This window comes from Podarcis vaucheri, assembly GCF_965113315.1.
Source record: "Podarcis vaucheri genome assembly, chromosome: 15".
Classification (NCBI taxonomy): Eukaryota; Metazoa; Chordata; class Lepidosauria; order Squamata; family Lacertidae; genus Podarcis; species Podarcis vaucheri.
In genome coordinates, this window is record NC_138753.1 from 5,173,895 (window position 1) to 5,197,322 (window position 23,428).

At 45.4% G+C, this 23,428-nt stretch overlaps 2 protein-coding genes and 1 long non-coding RNA gene across 4 annotated transcripts in view; 1 reads left to right on the plus strand and 2 right to left on the minus strand.

The window, feature by feature from the left end:
• Positions 1-4,593: 4,593 nt before the first annotated feature.
• Positions 4,594-23,424, minus strand: RNFT1 (ring finger protein, transmembrane 1). 2 transcript variants are annotated; one of them, XM_082201880.1, is made up of 9 exons: positions 23,266-23,424; positions 18,009-18,442; positions 15,187-15,263; positions 12,939-13,039; positions 10,911-11,064; positions 7,973-8,131; positions 6,747-6,812; positions 6,192-6,293; positions 4,594-5,570 (listed from the first exon to the last, which is right to left on the minus strand). In XM_082201880.1, exons 1-9 carry the CDS (start codon positions 23,292-23,294, stop codon positions 5,436-5,438), a joined length of 1,257 nt encoding a protein of 418 aa, XP_082058006.1. In that variant the 5' UTR covers positions 23,295-23,424; the 3' UTR covers positions 4,594-5,435. The 2 variants fall into 2 exon arrangements, with proteins under 2 accessions (XP_082058006.1, XP_082058007.1); XM_082201881.1 differs by lacking the exon at positions 23,266-23,424 and adding an exon at positions 22,631-22,728.
• LOC309520340 lies at positions 8,140-10,617 on the minus strand. The gene is made up of 3 exons (XR_014214216.1): positions 10,512-10,617; positions 9,845-10,328; positions 8,140-9,597 (listed from the first exon to the last, which is right to left on the minus strand). It is a non-coding gene; the product is annotated as an uncharacterized lncRNA (long non-coding RNA).
• Positions 22,826-23,428, plus strand: part of LOC309520196 (uncharacterized protein) — a 64,799-nt gene continuing 64,196 nt past the window's right edge. The window contains exon 1 of the mRNA XM_082201684.1: positions 22,826-22,947. The gene's annotated coding sequence lies outside the window, so the exon portion shown is untranslated. The remainder of the gene's footprint in view (positions 22,948-23,428) is intronic.

Below are 23,428 nucleotides of genomic sequence, written 5' to 3' on the forward strand. Positions count from 1 at the left end.
ATAACTCTTCCAAAAAAGAAAAATAACTGAATCTGGTCAGAGGATCCACCTTTTGCGGTACAGTATAGCATGGAGCGAAACAATGGCTGCTCCTAAACCCTAGTGGATTAGATCCTGCTTTGGATCTCCACCATCTGTGGATTCCACGCACCCTGCCAGCTTACAGCCCCTGCTCTCTCTCTCTCCGGTGCTATTCCAGAGGGTCCTCCGATGGTTTCACAGGGTGCAGGCTACATGTGGCTGCAATGGGAACAGTGGGGGAAGTCTGTGTGGGGGTGCTGCCTGCAGTTGTCTGGCTTCAAGCCGTCACCAGTGGTGGGGCATTGGTGGCCCTCTGGACATTGCTCCCATGAGCCCCTACAGCCAACATGGCAGGGGTCAGGAATGTCGGGGGCTGTAGTCCCTGTTGTTTGGAGCAGCAAAATTCAAGTAGTAGAGTAGCGTTGAACAGTGGTTTAAAAACCCCTACTAATTTCAGAGGGACTTTGGGGGGGGGGAGAGACGGACAAATGAAGTCTTGAGGGGCGTAGCATCCTCCCAGGGCCCAGAGTCACTCCATTCCACTAAATGTTCACATCTCTGAAGCATGGAGGTGGGGAGATGGAATTGCTTTGGGTTGAGCCCACTGCCTTTCCACTCCTGGACACTCTTTTAACTCCATGTCTTGCGGAAGTACAGGTATTAACTTCAAAGCAGAGTTGAGCCCGGCTTAAGGTTAGACGCCATTTTTCTGTGGCGGATGCAGGTTGCCCAGGAAACGCATGATTCTAGCAACGCCATGCTGCCAGAAGTGCGAGAGCTTCGGTTATGTAATCTTCGTATCGGGGAAACTAATTGCACATTTGAGAGCGGCAGCAGGGAGGGTCCTATGTGGTGCCTGCGTCACAGGTAACTGGTGGAAGGTGGGAAGTGCTTGGCTCTTTGTCAAGACGTTCTCTACCTGCATAAGCGTCTCAACCAGGCCTTGGGCACGACTTGGCAGTTCCTGGGTGCTTTTGCTGGCTTTGAAGAGCTATTAGGGCTGACCTGTTTTTCCACATTTTGGTTTTGCAAGGGAAATCCGGCTAAGGCAGGGGCTGGTGGCCCTCCAGTTGTTTTTGGATTCCCAACTTCCATCAGCCAAAGTCAGTGTGGCCAATCAGGGATGATGGGAGTTGGAGTGTAGACTCTGAAGGGCCAGAGTTACCCCACTTCTGCGTCAAGGCAACTTCCGTGACTCTATAGACAACCGAATGTTTATCGCTTCTCTAGTATGCAGTGAAGCTGATGTTGCCCTTCACTCACGTTTTATGTATTGGAGGCAGTATAGTTGTGGATGATGACTTGTGCTTTGTGAAAACCAGAAATCAGTTGTGCTAGAATCCCGTGTGCCATTGCCTCAGGGTACGTCCTGTTGAACTCATTGGACTTACTTCTGAGTAGCAGGAGTGTTGTTAGGCACAATTCCCTGGCGTGTGACAGATTATGTTGAGTAGCCAAACATGGTTCCACCCAGATGTTGTGTACCATAGCTTCCATTGCCCTTTGGCCATTCTGGCTTAAGGCTGATGGAAATTTAGCCCCACAACATCTGGAAACCATGACGTTGGCAGGCCCCACGGAAATGGTCAGGAGTCATACAAGAGCCGAATTTAGAATGAGCCCCATTTGGTAGTGGGTTAGCCCTACCTCTTCTCTAAGATGAGAGATCTCTGGTGATCTTGTGTGTGGTCCTGCTCTGGGTAAATATAACCATCGGGTTGGCTAATAGGGTCAGCAGAAGGTGGCAAAAGTGTTTTGAATCTGTTTTCCAGTTTAATCATTTCACTTAAGTCGACTTCCTAAACTGTGTTCATCATCTTTGAACTGTGAAACTCTTGAATCTTGACTTGGGACAGCAAGCACACACTATGCAATATGGGGTTATCCTGTATTTATTTGTATAAATAGATATCCAAACCTTGATTTCTCTCTCTCTCTGTCTCTCTCTCTCTCTCTTTGTATATAGCTGTTATAGTATCAATATTATATTAGTCACAAGACTTTGAAAAGGAGTGGGATTCTTACTCCTGTATGACTTCAGAAAGAATGCTAGTGTGTGAAATGCCGTGACTGTCAGAGAACTTAAGTGCTTTCTTTTTTAAAAAAAAGTCTTAAAAGTTTTCATTGAGGTATAGGAATTAAGATTTATTTTGTACAAGATGTGCTTTTTTAATTATAATCTTGGGATTTTGCTATAATTTGATTTTTATAGATTTTTGTACCATTATATTATTAAAAAAAATGGGATTAATACCTGCTGAGGCTAACCACATATCTAAGCATTAAACTTGAACCATGTATTATTTCCACTAGAGATCCATGATAGTGAAATGTAAGCAGTGCTCGTTGTATTCCACTGTTCACTTTGAGGAACAGAGAAGTGAATAGGTCAGCTGGCCTGAGAGCCCTCCCATCCCAAGAGATCTATGGGTGGGTGTGTTAAAATCTCAACTGTTGCCATTCCCTGTTGAATACATGGTGCATTTGAATTTTTGCAACCCATGGGAATTTGGGGTGAGATTAGACAGCATTCGAGTGTTTGACTCTCATTACAAGCCCTGTGCTCTAACCCACTTGATGGAAGGACATCTTTTCTAGAGCCTGTGTGGGTAACCTTTAGCTCTCCAGGTGTTGCTGGACTACAACTCCCATCAGCCTTAGCAAACACAGCCAAAGGCCAAGCATGATGCAACTTGTGGCGCAGCAACATCTGGAGGGCCAACAGTTGCCCACACCGGATCTACAGTGTTGCTGTGTCCGGTGGAGCCACCCCTTCCCCTTTATTGCTCTTGTTCTTGTTTATGAAAGTGAAGGTTCCCAGAATTGCCAAGAAATAGTAGCTAGTTGGGATCTGTATGCCGTTTAATGGGCAACAGGGTTTGCATTCTCCTAATTGCATAAGGCCCACATTGATAACACTCAGCCGGCCAAAGTGGGCTTGTGTGGCTTATCACCTCCCCCACCCCACCCATCACGTAGATGGTCTGGGTGCTATGCACCGTCGGCCCAATTTTATGTGTAGCTCCCCTTATCACGGAAGGGAAGTGTGTTAAGAATCCTTGCCCAGGTTTATGCATGAACTGGTTCCTCTTTTCTTCCTGTTTTGGGAGTCTTAAGACAGGGTTGGCGACACTTGTGGCTCTCCACATGCTGGCTGAGATTGCTGGGAGACCAGCAGCCTTTGGAGTGCCACTGCTTCCCCACTCTTGGGTATGTATATTGAAAGAGGAAAGGTGGTCTGAACCTGGAAGGGAAAAAGAGAACCCCAGCTGCCATATTATTACCTTGTCCTCTCTGGCAAGAGGATGCTAATCAACCCACCAAACATTGCTGAGCCACACGCATCTGCTCAGCAAACCCTTCTGAGCCCTACTGATATGAATCAAATCTGGGCAGCAGCAGTGCTAGAGTGATCCCTGGTCTCTTCTCAAAGACAGCTTAGTATATTTGATGGTGTGAGCAGCTGTCCCTAAGCAAATGGGGATCTAGGTTTCATCACCTCTGGTGTCTCGAACTGCGCAGGCATCTTCAGAAATTAACATGTTTACATCATGGTGTCTGTGAGCCTTTGGGGAAGGAAAGGAAGCGGGAGAAAGCTGCATAAGGGCTTCAAGGTTTGGTGGTTTTGAATTTTCATCTGTATGCTTTAAGGAAGTGTTCATTCTGCTAGACGTTAGCTGGCTTTGTAAACCATCTGTTAAGAATCAGATTCTACAGCTGCCTTACTAAGAATGGTATGAGGGGTCGAAACTCCCTCCCTACATTTCATTCTGTATTATTTACTGTAATAATATATACTTTATTTCAAATCAAATGGATGTAAATAGCAATTAAATGCAACTTTGAATGAATGTATGAATATTGATTGTTTATTTATTGTGCACCCTCTTTGAGAATCTCGGCTTGCAGTTCCTGTTTGCAGACCAAGGGGCAGTTGATGGGCTTTTCAAACCAAATGTAGACTTAATTTGGAGTTTGGTTTTTTAAAAGAAACAACATACACACCCCTTCTACAGCATAATTTCGCTATACAGTGAAATGACTGCTCAGTGACACAGAAGTCAGTCACAACTCTTCAATCAACATGACTTGGATCTAGTTCCAAGTTAACAGACTTGTTTTTCAGAAAACATGTATTGATGTGCTGTCCAGCCAAGTTTTGTGCTTATACCTTAATTTCTTAAGATAGATGGGCAACTTGTGGCCTGCTAGTGGTTGAGAATGATGACAGTTGGGAACCCAGCATCTAGTGCCATGTTTCTACCTTGGCTTGTAGGCCTTTATGTTATAGACACGGTGACCATTTTGCACACATCCAATTGATCTGTGACCACTGACGCACTGGTTCTTTTGGACCTGGACAAGGGCAGAATGGGGGTGGAATGGGCTTCTGCAGATGCATGTGGGGGCCAGGAACAGAACCCCTGGGCAAAATGGTCACCGTCTGAGAAATGAAGTGTTTTTTTAAAAATTTTTGCAGACTTTACTGGTTACTTTTATAAGCCGTTTTACTGATGATATGTTGGAAAACGTATACATGCAGAAGAGGTAGTAAGAGAAATCCCAGACCAATAGATTAAAACTGCTTTTATTCTCACCAATCTTTAGGTATACCACAGGTTGTTGTCTTAAGTATCACTAAAATAGATCTCTTCCCCTTTGTAATAAAATGTAGTTGTTTATGATAAAATATAGTATAAGATTTTGCTTTTTAAAAATCCAGGCTTACAAAAGTAGAAAAATTATGTGTGCATAATTGAAGCAAAAAATTCATTCCTGACTTTCTTGCATGAATATAAGTAGCTACTGCTGTAATGGCAGGAGGGATAAGGAACCAGCAGCTTCTACAGGAGCCAAGTGGCATAAAAGTGGTAACTCTCATAGAATCTCAAGATTTGTGCAAACTGGATTTTTAGCATATCACGTGCAATACTGATCCTATTTGTGCTCTGGTAACAGGCTGGTTTAGACATCTGCATGGAACTGAATTTGAGGCTATTGCTCCTGCAGCATTGCCAAAAGTTTTGAGCACGTCTCAACCAATGTTATTCAGCCTTGGTTCCCCTCATGAAATTGGACTACAAGACTACAACTCTCAGCAGTCCCTGCCAGTAATGGTCAGGGATGATGGGCGTTCTGGTGCAACAGCACCAGGGGAACCAAGGTTGAAGAACAGAGCTCTGGCGTGTTTTACACACAACCAGCAACTGAAGGGTGACTTCAACATGAAAAAGCAGCTTTCAAGCAAGTTGCTTTGTGTCTGAATGGACCCAAGTCCTGCAGCAGCTGAGAGATGGACGTATGTAGACTTAACCCCCTGAGTACCTTTTTCTTCTAACGCCTCCTTTCCACCCAACCCCCTTAAACGGTAAAGACCAGCATTCAAACTGTAGCTCTTGTGTCCGACAGGGTTTTTAATAGACCTGTAGTTGTGCGGAAGTTGCCCCATCTTTCCACTTGTTGATGTGGTCCGAGATGATGGTTCTGCACAGGGGGCACGTTCTCTCTCTGTTGAACCACAGAGCTATGCATTCTTCACAAAATATGTGCTGAAACGAGAAAGGCTGCTTTGAGCACAATGGGGTGCAAAGGAGCTCAGCAACTCAGTAACATTCAGCATACTTTTAAATCCCTTAACTGGTGTAGGGCTCGGCTCAAGGGCAGCATTCCCTCTCTTGCGAACCGCTCTGAGATCTTCAGATGAAGGGTGGTATATAAATTTAATAAATAATAATAATAATGAGGCCAGAGGCAAAAGTGGGTGGAGCAACGAATGTAAAGTATACCTTTACACACAAACACACCCCTCCATCCTTGATCCAGGCAAGCTAGAGGCATTATCAGAGTTTAAGGATGCATCCCAGCCAAGCAAAAACACTCAAGCGCCAAACAGGGCTGGTGAGGGGTGTCCAAAGGGTCAAACAGGTTTGGAGGGTTCTATCTGGCCTCCAGGCCTGAAATTCCCCATCCCTGGTAGAGGGCAATGAGTTGCAGACTTCCTTCACTCCAGGAAAGAGCAGTGAAGGTGGGTGTTAGGTTTTCTTATCAAAGAACCTTGTCCACCATTGCTGATCTATGCACTGAGGAACTCTGGGTAAGCTTCTAAGGAATTGTTTGGCTGTTCAGAACAACGTTGGGGCAGCGGGAGGAGAATAACACTGGTGAGATACCTGGCAGATGAGAAGAACAGGCTTCTGAAATTCAGCTTGGCAGATGGAGCAAATGTCTTCCGCTTCCGCACACTGCCTCTTGCTGGCTGCGACGCCGAAGTTCTGCAAAGAGACAGAAGGTACAGAACAGGCTCAAATACTTGGTTTCTAGCAATGAAGGTAGTGGCACCAGATACACAGGTGTGTACAGTTTAAATAATCATTGCAGCAGTCCCCTCTGGTAGAGTAGTAGTGTTATCCATATATTGCAGACAAGGTGTCTGGTGTATTTATGACACCGGTGTGGACTTCCTGGTTCACAGGCTGCTTCTATATGAAAGAACATCAGCCTTCACCCTAGTCTTCTCCAGATGTCCAACTACAGCTCCTGCCATCCCTCACCATTGGCCATGCCAGCTGTGACTGATGGGAGCTGTAGTACAACAGGAGTATGGCCAGACCTTTGACTCCCCTGTTTTGTTTTTTAAATCACAGCTCCAAATTTGAATGTCACAGGGAACTGTGGTTTGTTTAAAGAGAAAAGAAAAATGTTCTTAAGAGGGTACAAATACTCACTGGTCGTGCATAAAATATCCGCAAGACTCGTCTGAAATTTTTCAGATGTCCAAAGAAGCTCAAAAGCTGAAAAGTTAAGATAACATGAGAGGAAATAGATGTAAACTAGCTTTTAACAGTAAAGTAGCTTGAGCGCGGCAACCCCAGAGTCGGTCACGACTGGACCTAATGGTCAGGGGTCCCTTTACCTTAACTTTAGCTTTAAAAAAACAACACTGAAGGGGTCTTAAGTGTCATGTAACAACAATTAAAAGTTGTGGGTTTTCTCCTATAAGCCTTGAGCAGGTAGAATGAAGCTAAAGTCAAAATAAGAGATGCTCACAAAAAAGACAAAAAGTTAAAACACTAGAGGCTGAGAAAACAAATCCCAAAAGACTGCTGCTATCCTAAGCATGCTTACTCAGAAGTAAGCCTTCCTGAATTCAGTGAGGCTTCCTCTCAGCCAAGTGAGGTTAGAACTGCAAGTTAACACAATCAAGACTTGCTTTATTTCAAAAGATTTCTACCCTGATTTTCTGTCAAGGGATAGTCAAGTCAGTTTACAGTAATTACAATGTATTAAGACAGACACAACAGCATACTGCCCACCATATATCTAGGGGGTGATGGGGCAGGGAGGAGGGTCTCCCTTGAATAACAATCTTGGAAATTTGATAGGTTCTTAAGGTATACTGGTCCCAGAATCGCCGTCTTGTTCAGTGATTTACAACCTATATCTTAGTCAAAGGCTGTTCTTGCTCTGTGTGCCAGCCAGCTATGCCCCCCACATCCTGGCTTTTCATTCATCTTTTCCAAGTTACACTCAGCATTCAATAGCTACTAAGCTGGATGTGGGTATGTGGGTGGGTGTGCGCGCACACACAAACAAAATGGTTCCCCAGAGCATGCCAACACTCCTGCTTGGCGGCTCCACACTGGCTGTTTGTCACGACTTACCATCCACGTTCTCTATTAGAAGGAGAGATGGGAGGTTCCTGTGCAGGGAAAACTGATATTAAGGAACCCAGCTGGGCCCCTTGCTCCAGCCAAGCATGGCTCTAGCTGCTCCAGGTTAACACAGAAAAATAGTTTTCGCCATTTGTTAGCTGAAGAAATCGAGGCCTAGAAAGACAAGGTGCATGCAATCTCACACACACAGCAATGTGTTGATGCTGTGTTTACACCTAGGCTGCCTCTTGCCACGCTGTTTTTAAGAAAAGAGGGTTTAGCATCAGATCGGAGTTTACCTTTAGGATGAGGTAGAGCAGGGCCATCAAGACTCCGAGACTCCACCCCAATGCGCTGTCCAGCTCCCTCAAGCCAACAAAGTACCGGAACCAGACTGGCACAGGGACGATCTTGCGGTAAAACTGGCAGAGCTCTTCCAAGAGCATGTACCAATAACCCTGGTTTACAACACACAAAGAAGATTGTTGATATTTCTTACCCGCCCATCACTGCAAGCTTCCATAAACTCTGCTACCATGCCATTCTCTAAGGAGCTTGTGATGGCATACATGAATTCATCCCTCCTCAACCCCCTATTTTATCCTCACAACAGCCCTTTGAGGTAGCCTAGGTAGTGACTACTCCAAGGTCACCCAATGAGCTTTGTTTTCATTCTCACTGGGGTTCTTATCCATGCCAACAGCAAGCCCTATTTTGGGCAGAGAAGCCATGTCTTTAACCTGCCACCTGATGTCAGGGGCAGGACGGGTAGGCAAGGCTCGTGAGCCAAATGGGGTAGGGCCTGGCAGCTCAGACCCAGGGTCCAGAGGTTCCCCACTGTTGCTCTTGCAGATCATGCTTAATGCCAGAAGCCTGGACCAAATATAAGCTTGTAGCCAGTTAGGTTCTACTCAAGAGTGGACCCACTGAAATCAACAGACCTATGTAAATCATATCCATTGATTTCCATGGGCCTACACTGACTAACACTAACCCTACATGACTAACACTGGACACAACCCATGGGGTTAACGGCTGCGGAAGCCTGTGAAGGGGTATGTCTATTTTTTGTAATTAAAAAAACCCATCATACAAATGGACACAGGCAGCTCTTAGGAGTTCAGCTTTCTAGCATAATAAATAAAATTGCAGCAGTGCCAGGAATCTCTGCTTGGCAAAGCTTCCCAGACATTCTTTTTACCAAATCAATAACTCAGATCTCTGCTGAACTGGCAGGATTTTCATTATTCACCTCTAACAAGATAATATTTAATGATTTATTTTTGTCCAGTTGCCCATGTCTGAAAGCAAACCAGATTTTATTCAGTCATTAAGCCCTTCTCCTCTCACCTAAACAGTTTAAGCCAGATGAAGGGCCTGCTGTTCTTTCATCGTACATCAAAGTGTTATGAGAAGTCAGCATGAATGTTGAGACATCATTACTTTGTCAAGTACCTTCCACCACTAATTACTATATATATGCATCTTAGGGTGTGCATTTTTCTTTTTAAAGGGTAATGCTTAACTTCTTGCTAGTGACAGTTCAAGACCACTTCGGCCAATGCAAACTGCCATTCATTAATAAGACAGGTGTTAGCCCCACTTCACTTCAATGTTTTTTATTCTCATGCTATGAAAACTATTTAAGGAGAGCTGACTCAAGACTTCTTCACCCTATGTTCCTTTGTGGCTGTTCACAGCCACTGCTTTCCCCACCTCTGCTGATGGCTCAAACTTCACTCCCCCTGAGTGATCCCAGTCGGATTTGGCTATGTGCTAAGGGCACTAAGGGAAAAGGAAGCCTCTCTAGCACAAGTGGAACGGCTTGCTGAACTAGTCACATAGGCACTTAAGCAATCAGGGACCTCTATTTTTTATTTATTTTTTATTTTAAAGCAATCAGGGACCTCTAAGCATCCAACACCTTTTGAAGAAGAAGAGGAGTTTGGATTTGATATCCCGCCTTTCAGTCCCTTTAAGGAGTCTCAAAGCGGCTAACATTCTCCTTTCCCTTCCTCCCCCACAACAAACACTCTGTGAGGTGAGTGGGGCTGAGAGACTTCAAAGAAGTGTGACTGGCCCAAGGTCACCCAGCAGCTGCATGTGGAGGAGCGGGGAAGCGAACCTGGTTCCCCAGATTACAAGACTACCGCTCTTAACCACTACACCACACTGGCTCTCAATCCCTGAAATGTGTGGAAAAGGAGGCATTTTTTCCTGACCCTGCCCTATGGCATTTCTCCAACTGACTGGTTGAACTATGGAACTCCCTGCCATAGGAGCCAGTGATGGCTGCCAACCTGGATGGCTTTAAAAGAGAATTAGGCTTACCCTCCATGAATTTGCCCATCAATGGTTACTAGCCAGGATAGAAGAAGAAGAAGAGTTTGGATTTGATATCCCGCTTTGTCACTACCTGAAGGAGTCTCAAAGTGGCTAACAATCTCCTTTCCTTTCCTCCCTCACAACACACTCTGTGAGATGAGTGGGGCTGAGAGACTTCAGAGAAGTGTGACTGGCCCAAGGTCACCCAGCAGCTGCGTGTGGAGGAGCGGGGAATCAAACCTGGTTCACCAGATTACGAATCCACCGCTCTTAACCACTACACCACACCATAGCTAGGCTCTGCCTCCACAATTAGAGGCAGGGTTGCTTCTGAATACAGTGGTACCTCGGGTTAAGAACTTAATTAGTTCTGGAGGTCCATTCTTAACCTAAAACTGTTCTTAACCTGAGGTACCACTTTAGCTAATGGGGCCTCCTGCAAAGTTCTTAACCCGAGGTACAATTTCTGGGTTAGCGGAGTCTGTAACCTGAAGCATCTGTAACCCAAAGTACCACTGTACTAGTTACTGGAAGCCACAGGAGGGGAGAGGGCTATTGTGCTCGAGATGTCTTGCCGGTTTCCCACTGGCATCTGGTTGGCTACTGTGAGAAAAGGATGAGGACTAGATGGGCCACCGGCCTGGTCCAGCAGGGCTCTGCTCATGTTCTTACGACAAATGCCTCCCCTTCCAGTTCAGCCCTTCTGAAAGCTCAGCCTTCTTGCTCTGATGGGAAGGAAGCCTTTCCTAGGAATTAGCAAACCTAAGTGCTTCTCTCGTTGCAATGAAATACGGTAAGTTTTACCATCACAAGCTGAAGTTAAGCGTGTGACAGTGATACAACTGGGTATTTCTAACTCATATTAAAAATAGGTTTTTTTAAAAAATAGCAACAACAACAAAATTTTCTTACCTTGGACTTAAAAGACACGATAAAAGAAGGCAGCAAGAGAACGATGCATTTGAAGCCCATGAAGAGAAACTTCAGAATGAAGTCTGTGATCCCCACGATCCAAAGTACCTCCCAGAAATTTGTGTAATCCACAGTAGGACTTAAAAGGATCAAGCTTTTAAAAAAACAAAATAAAGGCAAAGGAGACTGTAACTTGAAGACATTTTTTCACAGAAAGTATTTTAGCACCCTTGAAATGGAAATGCAAAAACACTTTCTTGTTTCAAGCAGAATGCTACGGCCAAAAGCTTTTTTCCCCCATTAGCAAGCAGTGTTAGAAACAGAGATATGAAAACTCGGAGCTAAATGACACCTTAAACCTAGGTTATGAGCACAACAATGGAATGTCTAGGCACACTTTTTTAATAACAAGAATACAAAGCTGGAAATGAATGAACTGCAGTTAAAATCTCATATTCATTTTTCACATGGCCTCATCTGAAGACTGCAAAAAACACACACAAGGCCATGCTTCCCCTGCCCCCCCCCTAATATTCTTAAGAGGGTCTCTTCTCCAGTGTTCAGAGTGGCTGGGAGTGGGGAGGCTGAAAAAGGTCCTCCTTTCCTTCTACTCTGCAGTTTTACTCTGAAATCTTAGGCACAGTACTGCGCCCAAAGCTCAGAAACTGCTTGCGCCCCCTCTACTAGCTCCCAGGCATGAGAGCCTTTCTCCCACAAACTTACTCATTTTATGTTGGATTATTACACATTTGCCATTAACCAGAATAATACTGTCAGGGAAGAGCTGGCAGGCGTGAAGTCTTACTCAAAATGAAGACTCACCCAGTTCAAAAACATGGGGCTGTTGCTGCACAGAGACATCCCCCCACATTACTGGGTAGCAATGGGAGTGCAACGCATCTGCCGTAGCAGCAACAGGGCATGTTGAAGCAAGAGGGCCCCATCCCCAGTAAGTTGCACAAAGAGACATTACAGGCTGGAGAGCTCAACACAGGGCTGCCATTTCCAACAGCAATTGGGAGATAAGCCTGTTGATTTGTAGGCCCTGTGGAATGGAGAAAGAGGCAGAAAACGACCCGGAACACAGATCCGTCAGCCAGAGGAGACTTGTTTAAGATGTGTCTGGTGAAAATGCCACACTTCAAAGGTTGAACAAAAAAGGACGACTATCTCGGGGGAGGGGCAGTCCTCTAGCAGCCTTCATCTGGCCTTGCATCTACTCTAGCAGGTTCTCAAGAAATCACCTTTTACAAATTTATTTTTCCTATGGGGTGTTTAGAATAGCAAGCAAAAACCAAGCCAGTCCTTCACTTTCTATATGACTAATTCTTCAATAGGACTTTTCAAGACTGGATTATAATTCCCTTCCTTCCATCCATCGAAGTATGTTATCCAACATATAAAAAGCCCTCCTGGAATGAACCACCCAGACCAGTATCCTGTTTCCAACCATGAACAGAAAAATGCTCTGAAGAAGCCCACAAACAAGATGTAAGGAGTTGTGACACCTGCAGTTTGGTCCCCTGGTAACTGGTTCACCACAGCTGGTAACAACTTAAATCTGGCATTCTGAGTAGGCTTTTCCAATTTTATGGTTCATTTTAACCCATTTTATCTCAGTTGTATCTTTTTTTTGGGGGGGTAACTTTATTGCACACCGCTTTGAAGCAACAGTGTTAAGCAGGATACAAGCTGTTGAAATAAACAGTAGTGAAATAAAGAAATTACCCACCCATTTTTTAAAGACACCTTGTGTCCATCTTCAGCACATTTGGGGAGTAAGGTCACACCCACACCATTTATTGAAAGCATTGTTCCCCAAAAAAGAATCCTGGGAACTATAGTTTAACCTTCATAGAGCTATAATTCCCAGCACCCTTAACAAAAAACTGTTCCCATTATTCTTTGCGGGGGAAGTCATGTGCTGTAAATGTATGGTATACATGTGGTCTGGATGTATTACACATCAAGGAAGACTGTTTTTACTGCCGTTCAGAAGGGAAAAAATTCTAACCTGCACTGAATTACCTGTAATGAAGAGACTGAGGGTAGAACGTATAATACAGAAGGAGAGAGGATCCTGTTAGGAATGCCAGTAACCAGACACACTCCAGTCTGGAACACCTTTCCTGCAACAATAAGAGTTTTCAAATGGTTAATTCAAATGACTGCATTTTCTAGTTACAAGATGCTAGGCTGCGGTGATTTTGCCATTCATTCTCCATTTAAGAGGCTGCTGAGCTCAGAGGGCTTTGTAAGCGAGTTTTCGGAGTACAGGCCTGGGGATGGGACTCCAAATAAACCAGACCCAGACAGTAGGGCCATTGATTAGGGGTGATGGGAGATGAAGTTCAACAAGTGGCAGAGGCAATGTGCCCTCCACTTCATTAGCCGGACTGCTACTTCTGCAGTCTAAGGCTACAGTCCTAATACCATTTACCTGGCATTAAGCCCCACTGAATTCAATGGGAAGGTTTTTAAAGATTCTTGGTAGCACCACTGGGAGCCATATCCTTATGGACCTGCGGGGATGACATTCCTCCTAATGGCCCTGCCAAACACCTTTAGAAGCTGCAGGAAAGCAGAGAAATTCCACATTTCTTTTCGGGGGGGGTGGGGGTTCGTATGCAAAATGCAAATGTATGTGATGCTACGCTGGAGCCTATGTTACTAAGAAGCCCCTACTGGGAATTGGCCCCAACTTGATTACAAAGCTGACAGCCCACCCTGAACCACCTTTGGAATGAGACAGTGAGCAGTCCCCCTCGCCCCCCCCAAAAAAGAGGATAAGAACAGCTGTAGACAAATACACAAAAAGACAGCCACATGGGTAGTTATTACCCCAACACTTTGAGCAGTTTAGCCCACTGAACCAGGTGTGGGGAACGCCTGTCTCTTCAGATGCTGTTGAACTACAATTCCCATCATCCCTTGGCATTGGCCATGCTTGCTGAGACTGTTGGGGGTTGTAGTTCAACAACATCTGGAGGGCCAAAGACTCCCCACACCTGCTTTAAACAACAGATTTTCAGTGCTAGGCGAGGAGTGAGAGAAGATGCCACATGCAATCTTTCAAACAAACAAAAAATTATGCAGGAAATCCCTTGCTAAAGGGACTGATTTTTCAAAACATTTTGCAATCATAACTACTTGGTTTATGGTTCTCAAGAGCCTTAAGGGAAACTGCCTCTTCAGAACAACCATACTCAGGATTCTTGTTTTCAACCTTTATTCAAAGATGGAAAGATGACTACTTTTATTACAACATGACAAGCAGTTTGCACACAGTATTTATACTTTGCCTTTCAAACAAGTAGGATGAGGTATGGCTTATAACCCAAATCAAAGCAATGCCAATAAAATATAATGGGAGAAAAATAATGCCACATGAGATACAAATAGCAGCAAGGCAAGATGTAAAGACCTATATACTAAGAGTGGACCCATTATCTGACTGTGTGGATTGCTGTGTAACCAGAACAGTGCCATCCATGCACCAAATGGGATGTCTCAGAAGGCTTAGGAAGATCTCACAATTTGCACAAGTACAAACCTGCCCCTGCAAACAGGGAGGGAGCCCAAAAGAGCTTAGTGAGAACTGAGCATGCTCGGTGGATATGGAATGCTGACTGACTGCAGGGAATGGCGGAGTAGGGGAAACAAGAGGGGAATGGAATGGAGTATCCTGTGAAAGGGCATGACTGGCTGGCATTCAGAAAAGGAGCATTTCACACTGCAATATTTCTGTTGCAAGCTCTGATGGTCAATCACTTCATTCCCCCCCCCCCAAAAAAAAAGCCCTAGTTTAAGAGAAAGACCTTTGCTAGCTGGCAAAAATATTAAGATAGCTGAGCCAGACTGAAGACAATTATCTATAATGGCAGCTACAATGAGATCAGCATAGCCACAAAGTAGCGAGCTAGTTTGTGAGTTTCACAGAATTTTTCCCCAGGCTAGACTTGGAGGGAGGGAGGGAAAAGTATGGCGGAGGCCTGTGTGCAACTTTAAGTAGTGAGTCAGTTTGTGCTGAGCGCAGCAGAAATGTTCAGGTTGCATCAAAGCAGGCGGGGGAAAATATTATGTAAATGGTTCATTACAACTATATTCTATTTTTTGCAGCTGTTCTTAAATCAACCTTTTTATTTTAAGCGACGGAATGTGTGTGTTGTCAAATTAACACTCTGTTCCACTTTTCTGTCAAGAACGCATCTATCTCCTGGGTAAAGTGAAGCTTTAAAAAAATACTTACAACCTCGCCGGAGAGGTCAATACTTACTCTTAGGAAAACCTGATTTACAATGCTTTTGTTTGCATACATATAAGTTGTTAGCAGCCCAACTCCCAGAGAAATGCCTATTAGGAAAAAAGGGTAAATTACAAAACAGAAAAAAAGAAAAAGAAAAAGAACCAAAAAATGCATCAAACTAATTTTTGTTTTTTAAAACAAAGCAGCAAAATCAAAAAGGGCATTGCATAGTATATCTTGTAACTGTTTTAGACAACAGAACAAAAATAATTAGTCACTATATACTCAGGGGCACTGCTGTACTGCACGGCTCTGACTGTACCCTATACAAATCATCAGATTAGTGAGAATTCCAATGAATTAAATAGTAATGAGCATGCTTCTAGCTCATCGCTGAAGGGAGAGGTCTAAACACGGCACAGCAGTACCTGCTAAAGGCCAAAATTTGAGGGGCTTCTACTACCTGGAAAAATGTTCTTGCAGTAGACCTTCTCTCACCTTTACTGCCATCTCTCCCGTTTCCCTGCTCATCGATATTCCACCCCATCCTCCTCGCTATTATGCAATTAGGGCACAGTGCTGGCTGGCTGGAAAAAATCTCAAGCTATTTACCACACTGGGGAGAGTTTGCATCTAATAAATCAAGCTGGAATAAATTAGATCAAACAAACAACACTTGCATCGTTGCTTACATTTGCATTAACTCAGCAGTGCCTTGAGGTCTTTTTATATATGTTTGCACCAGGCCGATAAACACCCACTCACCTGGTCACCTGTTGCAGTGGCAGCTGGCCTATTAGTACAAATGGGGCACAGCCCCATAAACCTCAGTCTAACTTCAACCAGCCACCACCCGTCTGCCTCTTACAACCAGTCCAGCAGGTGGCCTTGGCTGTCAGCTTTGTCTTCCTTAGTCTCAATGTTGCCCCTTGCATAACTCAGCAAGGAGAAGAATGGGGGCGAAGCTAGTCATTGGCTGTAGATGGGCCAGACATTTGCTCTAGCTCCACCTACTGTTGGGCTCCCTGCCTTACGCCCTATCAGTCCCAATGGGAAACAGCCACATAAAAATCGCTTCCAAATGACTAAGGCAGGAGGATTATGTCAACTGGGTCTTTTATTCAGGAAAAATTCCAAAGACTGCATCCTGTGTGCCACAGATGGCTAGCCCAGATCTGTTGGCTGGTCATTTTGATGGGCCAGTAACGTTTCAGGCCTTGTAAGACAAGTTGGCAATTTTAAAACCATTCTGTTGCTTAGAAACCTTTAGTCATAGTGGAACCTTTCTCCAGTGATGGAAAAAAGAATGGGTAGATTTCAGGAATATTTTTAATCTGGCTGAAGGGAGCTGCAGATTTTGACACCTGGTGTTTCAAAATTTTAGTTTTGCAGTAAGCCAAGGGTCCCCGAGTATATGACCACAAAATAATAAACTGAAAAAGCTAAAATGCATTTTAGCAGCTTCTCAGCAGCGGAATTTCAGAAAGCAGGAAAGGAGAATGGAAAGCCCCAAGAGAAGAGGAGGGAGAAGGACTCTCAGGAAGACCTTGGGAATGGTACAGTGATAACTAACTCTGTACATAAGGCCATAGTAGTACAGGGGCTTATGATCAGGGATTCTCAATTTTTGCCAAGCCTTGGTAGCCAAGCTAAGAGGGGCTACATCCTACCTACTCAGAATAGTCCCAGTGAAATTAATAAAACCATGAACATACAAATATAAATAAGATATTGTGTTTGATAAGCATGTTGTGCTTGAAAGCTTTTAGACAGCTGTTGGTCTTAAGTTCTGAATTGCAATTTGTTATATTGTTATCTTGATTGTGTTCCTTAAAAGTGTCATAAAGATTTGTTGAATAAATAAATAATTTTAATCAGTTCTTTCATTTACAGGAGGGATGAGGAAGCTGTGGCCCTGCGGATGTTCTTGGACTACAGATCCCATCAGCCTCAGCCAGCATGGTCAATGATTAAGGATGATGGGAGTCGTAGTCCAACAGCATCTGCAGGGCCACAAATTCCCTAGCCCCAGTTTAAACCAACTGGTGTAGTGCTGTTGAATCTGAAGCACATTGGACACTCCTTGTGTCGTTGTTGTTTTTGTTTTACAGTGGACCTGAAGAAGGCAAGGCAATGAAATGCACTGGGCAACTGTAATTTTTCCAACAAACTTTTCAATTTCAAGCAGCATCCTGAGGTTCTTCCTCCCCCGTTTGGGCTTGAAACTTAGAAGCACATGATAAGAGCTGCAGAACCCTGTGAGCAGGGTGCGATTGCCTGGAGGGCCACATCTGGCCCCCAGGCTTGAGGTTCCCCACTCCTAATTTCAACCTGTAAAAAGGATAAGGAGGAATAAAGCTGCCCGTTTTCAATTTAAAATCCCAAAGGAGAGGCAGAAATAAGTCTTCATCCTGGGTACTGTGGGTAGTAAAAGCAGCAACAGGTTTAAAGCCAGCCTGAATTGTGTTTCAGTTCCAGAAGCACAAATAACGCACATAATATGTGGCACTGAGGGCAAAATTCTACCACCCTTTGAAAATTTCAGCTTTAACTGTTTTTCTTTAAAAAACAAAACAAAAAACCACACCACCTTCTAGTCCTTATTATTGCAAATCATGGAATCATACGGGTGGTGTCTGGTGAAATCTCAGAAGCCAGAAACTGGCCAAGAAAGTTTTCCAGTGATCAAGGCTAAGAGGGAAACCAGAAATAGGCAAACTAGTTTTCAAGATTGCGCTAAAACTGTTTCAATCCCCTGGCCTGGAAGCACAACCTGCTGCTTCTCTTTCAACCTCAAACCCAGATAAATGCAGTTGTCTCCAGAGCGTGCAATGTCTTGTATTGTACTCTACCCATTATGTGCTGCATGAGGAGTTTGAGGGACAGGATCAAGATGTACGGGAGACTCTTGTGCAGCCAGTGGAGGAGGTATCTGAGCTCGGAAAGGGAGCTGCCGCTCTGCTCCTCCAAATCCGAGCCGCCATCTTGAGGCCCTCGAGCTTCGCCGTGGGAGTGGGAGCGGGAATGGCTCTGAGTCCCTGACTGCAGGTGCTGCCTGGAGCCAGCGTCTTCGCCTGCCTCTCCCAGAGCAGAGCTCAGCTGGATGTGGATGTCCCCTCCATGCTGGCAAGATCCTTCTCCTGGCGACCTTGCTCCGTGAGTGCACTGAGAGGCTGAGGTACCGTTGCTGTTTCCTGCCGCGCCGTGGTAATTATTTGAGTGGGGCTGCATGGCAGCACGTTGGAGGTGATCTGCTCCAAATTGCTTGGTTTTGACGAGATGATTCCTAAGGAGGAACAAAGAAGCAATTTTAAAATGGTTTCTAATTGAATCAGCCCTTGTTTTAGAGCCATGAGGACCGGAATCTTCATCTGTTATTAGGGGAAGTGCTGTAGCTTAGCAGTAGAGCATACGCTTTGCATGAAGAAGGTTCCAGATTTAACCCCAAGTAGGGCTTGGGAGAAAGGCGATGACAAACCTAGACAGCATCTTAAAAAGCAGAGACATCACCTTGTCAGCAAAGGTCCGTATAGTTAAAGCCATGGTTTTCCCAGTAGTGATGTATGGAAGTGAGAGCTGGACCATAAAGCATCCATTCTTCGGCTGATCACCGAAGAATGGATGCTTTTGAATTCTGGTGCTGGAGGAGACTCTTGAGAGTCCCGTGGACTGCAAGAAGATCAAACCTCTCCATTCTGAAGGAAATCAGCCCTGAGTGCTCACTGGAAGGACAGATCCTGAAGCTGAGGCTCCAATACTTTGGCCACCTCATGAGAAGAGAAGACTCCCTGGAAAAGACCCTGATGTTGGGAAAGATGGAGGGCACAAGGAGAAGGGGACGACAGAGGACGAGATGGCTGGATAGTGTTCTCGAAGCTACAAACATGAGTCTGACCAAACTGCGGGAGGCAGTGGAAGACAGGAGTGTCTGGCGTGCTCTGGTCCAGGGGGTCACAAAGAGTCGGACATGACTAAACAACAACAAGGGCTGGGTTAAACCTCTATCTGAAACCCTGGAAAGCCCCTGCCAGTCAACGTAGACCATGGGTCATAGTCCCTCTGCCATCGCCACCAGCCTCTGCCGCTTGCAAGGCACAGGTAAGCAGCCACCGGGGCTCGTCTGGTGCTGTGGAGAAGGGAGGGGAGAGTCGTGGGGGGGGGTCAAAATATAGTCCAGCCCCCCACAAGGTATGAGGGACAGTGGACCGGCCCCCTGAGGAAAAGGTTTGTTGACCCCCTGACATAGACAATACAGACCTAGATGGACTACTAGTCTGTATACAGCAGCTTCTGATAGATCTTCAGCTATCTGCTGAGTCTGGGCATATAGGGGTCCATTAGAACCTTAGCCAGCCAGAAGCTGGCCCTGTGTGGTTCTCAAACTCATATTAAATGACTCTGTCTGTGGTATGTTCAGCCTTCAAAAGAATTACAAGGCAGGTGTAGGTTTGTGAAAGCTGAAGGAACTGCATGGAGGTGGTTAAAATTTTACACTTATTCAGGAACATTTGCACAGAATAGCCCTTAAAAGTCCCCAGCCCAAGTGCTGCAAATATCTACTATTAAAGTCATCTCACAAAGTACACAGATGGCAGACTCTGTTAGCAAGAGAATCCTTGTAATTCTCCAATTAGAATGGTCACAAGGGATCGTCCTCTTAGATCCCTTGAATCATAACTATTCATTTGGAGATCAAATTCTGGAAACTAACTCAAAAAAATTTAAAATTCCAGTTAAATAATATTTAGGCTATGTATACACCGCAGGTGGCACTGTGGGTTAAACCACAGAGCCTAGGACTTGCCAATCAGAAGGTCAGCAGTTTGAATCCCCGCAACGGGGTGAGCTCCCATTGCTTGGTCCCTGCTTCTGCCAACCTAGCAGTTTGAAAGCATGTCAAAGTGCAAGTAGATAAATAGGTACTGCTCTGGCAGGAAGGTAAACGGTGTTTCCGTGCACTGATTTGGTTCGCCAGAAGCGGCTTCATCATGCTGGCCACATGACCCAGAAGCTGTACGCCGGCTCCCTCGGCCAATAAAGCGAGATGAGCGCCACAACCGCAGAGTTGTTCGCGACTGGAGCTAATGGTCAGGGGTCCCTTTACCTTTATACACCATACAATTAAATCTCATGGCTTTTCTCCAAGAATCCTGGAGCTGTAGTTCACAGAGCTGCAACTCCCAACATCCTTGCCAAAATACAGCTCCCATGATGCTTTGGGGGAAATCATGTTTGGCATGTACCCAACCTTAAGTCTCCTATCATTCTGCTCCTAGAGCAAGGGTGGGGAACCTTTGGCCCTCCAGGTGTTGCTGTACTACAACTCCCACCAGCCCCAGCAAGCATGACCAATGGCCAGGGATGATGGGAGCTGTATTTCAGCATCATCTGGAGGGCCAAAGGTTGTCCACACCTGTCCAAAAGTAACAGGGTCTTCCTGTTTCATAGACAGAAATCCATATATCAACAAGCAGAGGTGGCAAACTAGTGTGGTGTAGTGGTTGGAGCGTGAGGGAGACCTGGGTTCGAATCTCAACTCAGTCATAAGGCCTTTTAGAAGTTACACCACTTTCAAACATTTGATGGTGTGGGGGTGCAGTGGCCAAGAGAGGGCATTCACTGTGGCAGCCCCAAATCTGTAGAATTACCTCCCCAGGGAGGTTTGACCTTCACTCTGTAGCTTTCATTGAATGTTGAAAATGCACCTCTTTAACGTGGCATTTGATGCCCAAGATATATATATTTTAGAACCCACCATATTCTCTTGATTGCAAATAGTTCCAACTGATTTTAATCTTGTCTTTTAAAATTGTTTCAACCAACCCTGAGACCTTATGATGAAGGCTGGTTAAGAAATCCAATTAAAAATAATAACAACCTGGGTAACCTTGGGCCAGTCACTACTTGTCGGCCTAGCCCTGTTGCGAGGATAAAATGGTGCAAAGGGGGGGGGGGGATATGTACAATAGTGGTTCCCAATTAGCTATGTATAGCAGACCCCCTGTTTTTCAAAAGCCAAGCCATGAACTCCATACTTTTGAAAATCTTGATATTTCTATGGTAGTTTTTGTTGTGTGAGTGGTGCTGCGGACCCCCTGGATGAGTTGTGCTGACTCCCTGGGGTCTGCGGACCACCCATTGGGAATCACTGATGTATATGACATTGTAAGCTCCTTGGAGGAAGGGAGGGATAACAGAGTGTCAGATAAAAAATAGAGGCTAGTAAAGGAATGGGTTCCTTGACCCCAGACTGTTTTCTGGTGGATAGCAGAAAGCCCTCAAGTTGGTCGACTGCGTCAGACCAACACAGCTACCTCCCTGAATCTAGAGCCCTCAAGCAGTGGCACCTGGTTCACTCAGGTGATCAAGGCACGACCCCACCTACCTCAGTCTACCCTCAACCACCTGTTAGCCTGACTCTGGCTGCCATTGCTTCCAGACACCACCTGCAGTTGGTTTCCCCACCTTTTCCCCCTACCAGTTGCAGTGGGCCCCAGGTACAACTGCCCCTCCGGGTGGAGAGGAGGGAGTCGTCTTAATGGTCTCTGCCCTTGTTCACTGCCCATCCAAATGGGTCCCAGAACCCATTCCAAGCCACAGCATATTTGAAGGGAGGAGCATTTGGGTCCTGCTTGCGAGCACCATTCAGTACTGTAGGATTTGCTTCTTAAGCAAACATGCACAGGGGTTTGCCAAAATGGCAAAAATGACTGGAAGAATTAAGAATTGGGAAGGCCAAAATTTTAATAAGGAATGGGGAAAATACATTTCCGAGCACAATTCAAAGTATTGGTGCTGACCTTTAAAGCCCTAAACGGCCTCGGCCCAGTACATCTGAAGGAGCGTCTCCACCCCCATCATTCTGCCCGGACACTGAGGTCCAGCTCCAAGGGCCTTCTGGCTGTTCCCTCACTGATAGAAGCCAAGTTACAGGGAACCAGGCAGAGGGCCTTCTCAGTAGTGGCACCCACCCTGTGGAACGCCCTCCCACCAGATGTCAAAGAGAACAACAACTACCAGACTTTTAGAAGACATCTGAAGGCAGCCCTGTTTAGGGAAGCTTTTAATGTTTGATGCACTACGGTATTTTAATATTTTGTTGGAAGCCGCCCAGAGTGGCTGGGGAAGCCCAGCCAGATGGGCAGGATATAAATAATGTATTATTAATAATATATATATATATATATATATATATATATATATATATACACACACACACACATATATAAAATTATTGTAAACAATTAAAATTATTCGTAGGATTGGAACGATACTTGTAGTTGGACTATGGTTGTAATGGAGATTTAATAGGATTGGACTAATAGAGAAGATGCGGGTGGAAAAAAATGTTAACATAAGGACCCACAAAAGGGAGAAGGAAAGTCCATGGGAATTTATGGAATTCTCTTTTTATTTTGATCGTTTGTAAATTTCAAAGTATGGAAAATTAAATAATAAAAATTAAAAAACACGCCTGTTAAGAGGAGGAAATCAAACCGAGCCTTCCAGTCCCGTAAAATACTGTCATCAGCATTAACAGAAGGGCAACAGAATGATCCTGGAGCCCAGCCCAGCTCAGCCCCGGTGTGAAGCTATTATAACCCCAGGGTCTCTGAGCAGCTACAGAGGGCATGGGGGGGGGAGAGCTTACAACCAAACCTCTTATTTCCAACCCCCACCTGCAGCCTGAGTGAAGGGGCCTTGCAGGAAAGCTTAAACCACCACAACTTCTTACAAGAAGTTGAGAAAGTGAAAGCTGGGGGAGGGAAGGTGTCACAGGGGGGGAAAAAGGTAGCTTCGTCGGCCTGTAGGGAAAAAACAAGCAAACCCCAAACCCGGAAGGTTAGGGCAATACTTGGGTCAAGGGACACGGAAAACAGCTTTCAAAGCCAACATTAAGTCTCCCCCCCTCGCTCTGCTTTGGTTGGCCTAATAAATGATATTATATAGAGGGGGGAGGCGGCGAAAGAGTTTACATACCGTGGGGTTACAGTAAAGGGAAGGAAGGGGGAAAGGGAGCGAGAGGCGGCGAGTCAAGGGGAAGGGATCTGCTCGGGTTTCTTCGGGGTCCGCGGCAGCGTCTCCCTCTCTCCCTCCTCACCCACCTACCTCTCATAGCGCGGCGGCCGGAGCTTCATGGCGAGCGCCGCTCTTGAGGCCGCGGCCTCCCGTCAGCCTCCATCCCCGCCGGCGAGTAAACAGGCAGGCTCCGAAGGGGGCGGGGGGGGGCCGGCCGGGCAGGTTCCAACTACCGGCCCGGGGAGGAAGAGGA

Excerpts from the sequence above, each read along its gene's own strand:
- RNFT1 (XM_082201880.1), bottom strand. The coding sequence starts at position 23,294 with ATGAAGCTCCGGCCGCCGCGCTATGAGAG. Across the intron at positions 8,132-10,910 it reads TCGTGTCTTTTAAGTCCAAG|GGTTATTGGTACATGCTCTT; the intron begins GTAAGAAAATTT and ends GTTGTAAACCAG. Across the intron at positions 5,571-6,191 it reads CTGTTCTTCTCATCTGCCAG|CACATATTTTGTGAAGAATG; the intron begins GTATCTCACCAG and ends TTCTCGTTTCAG.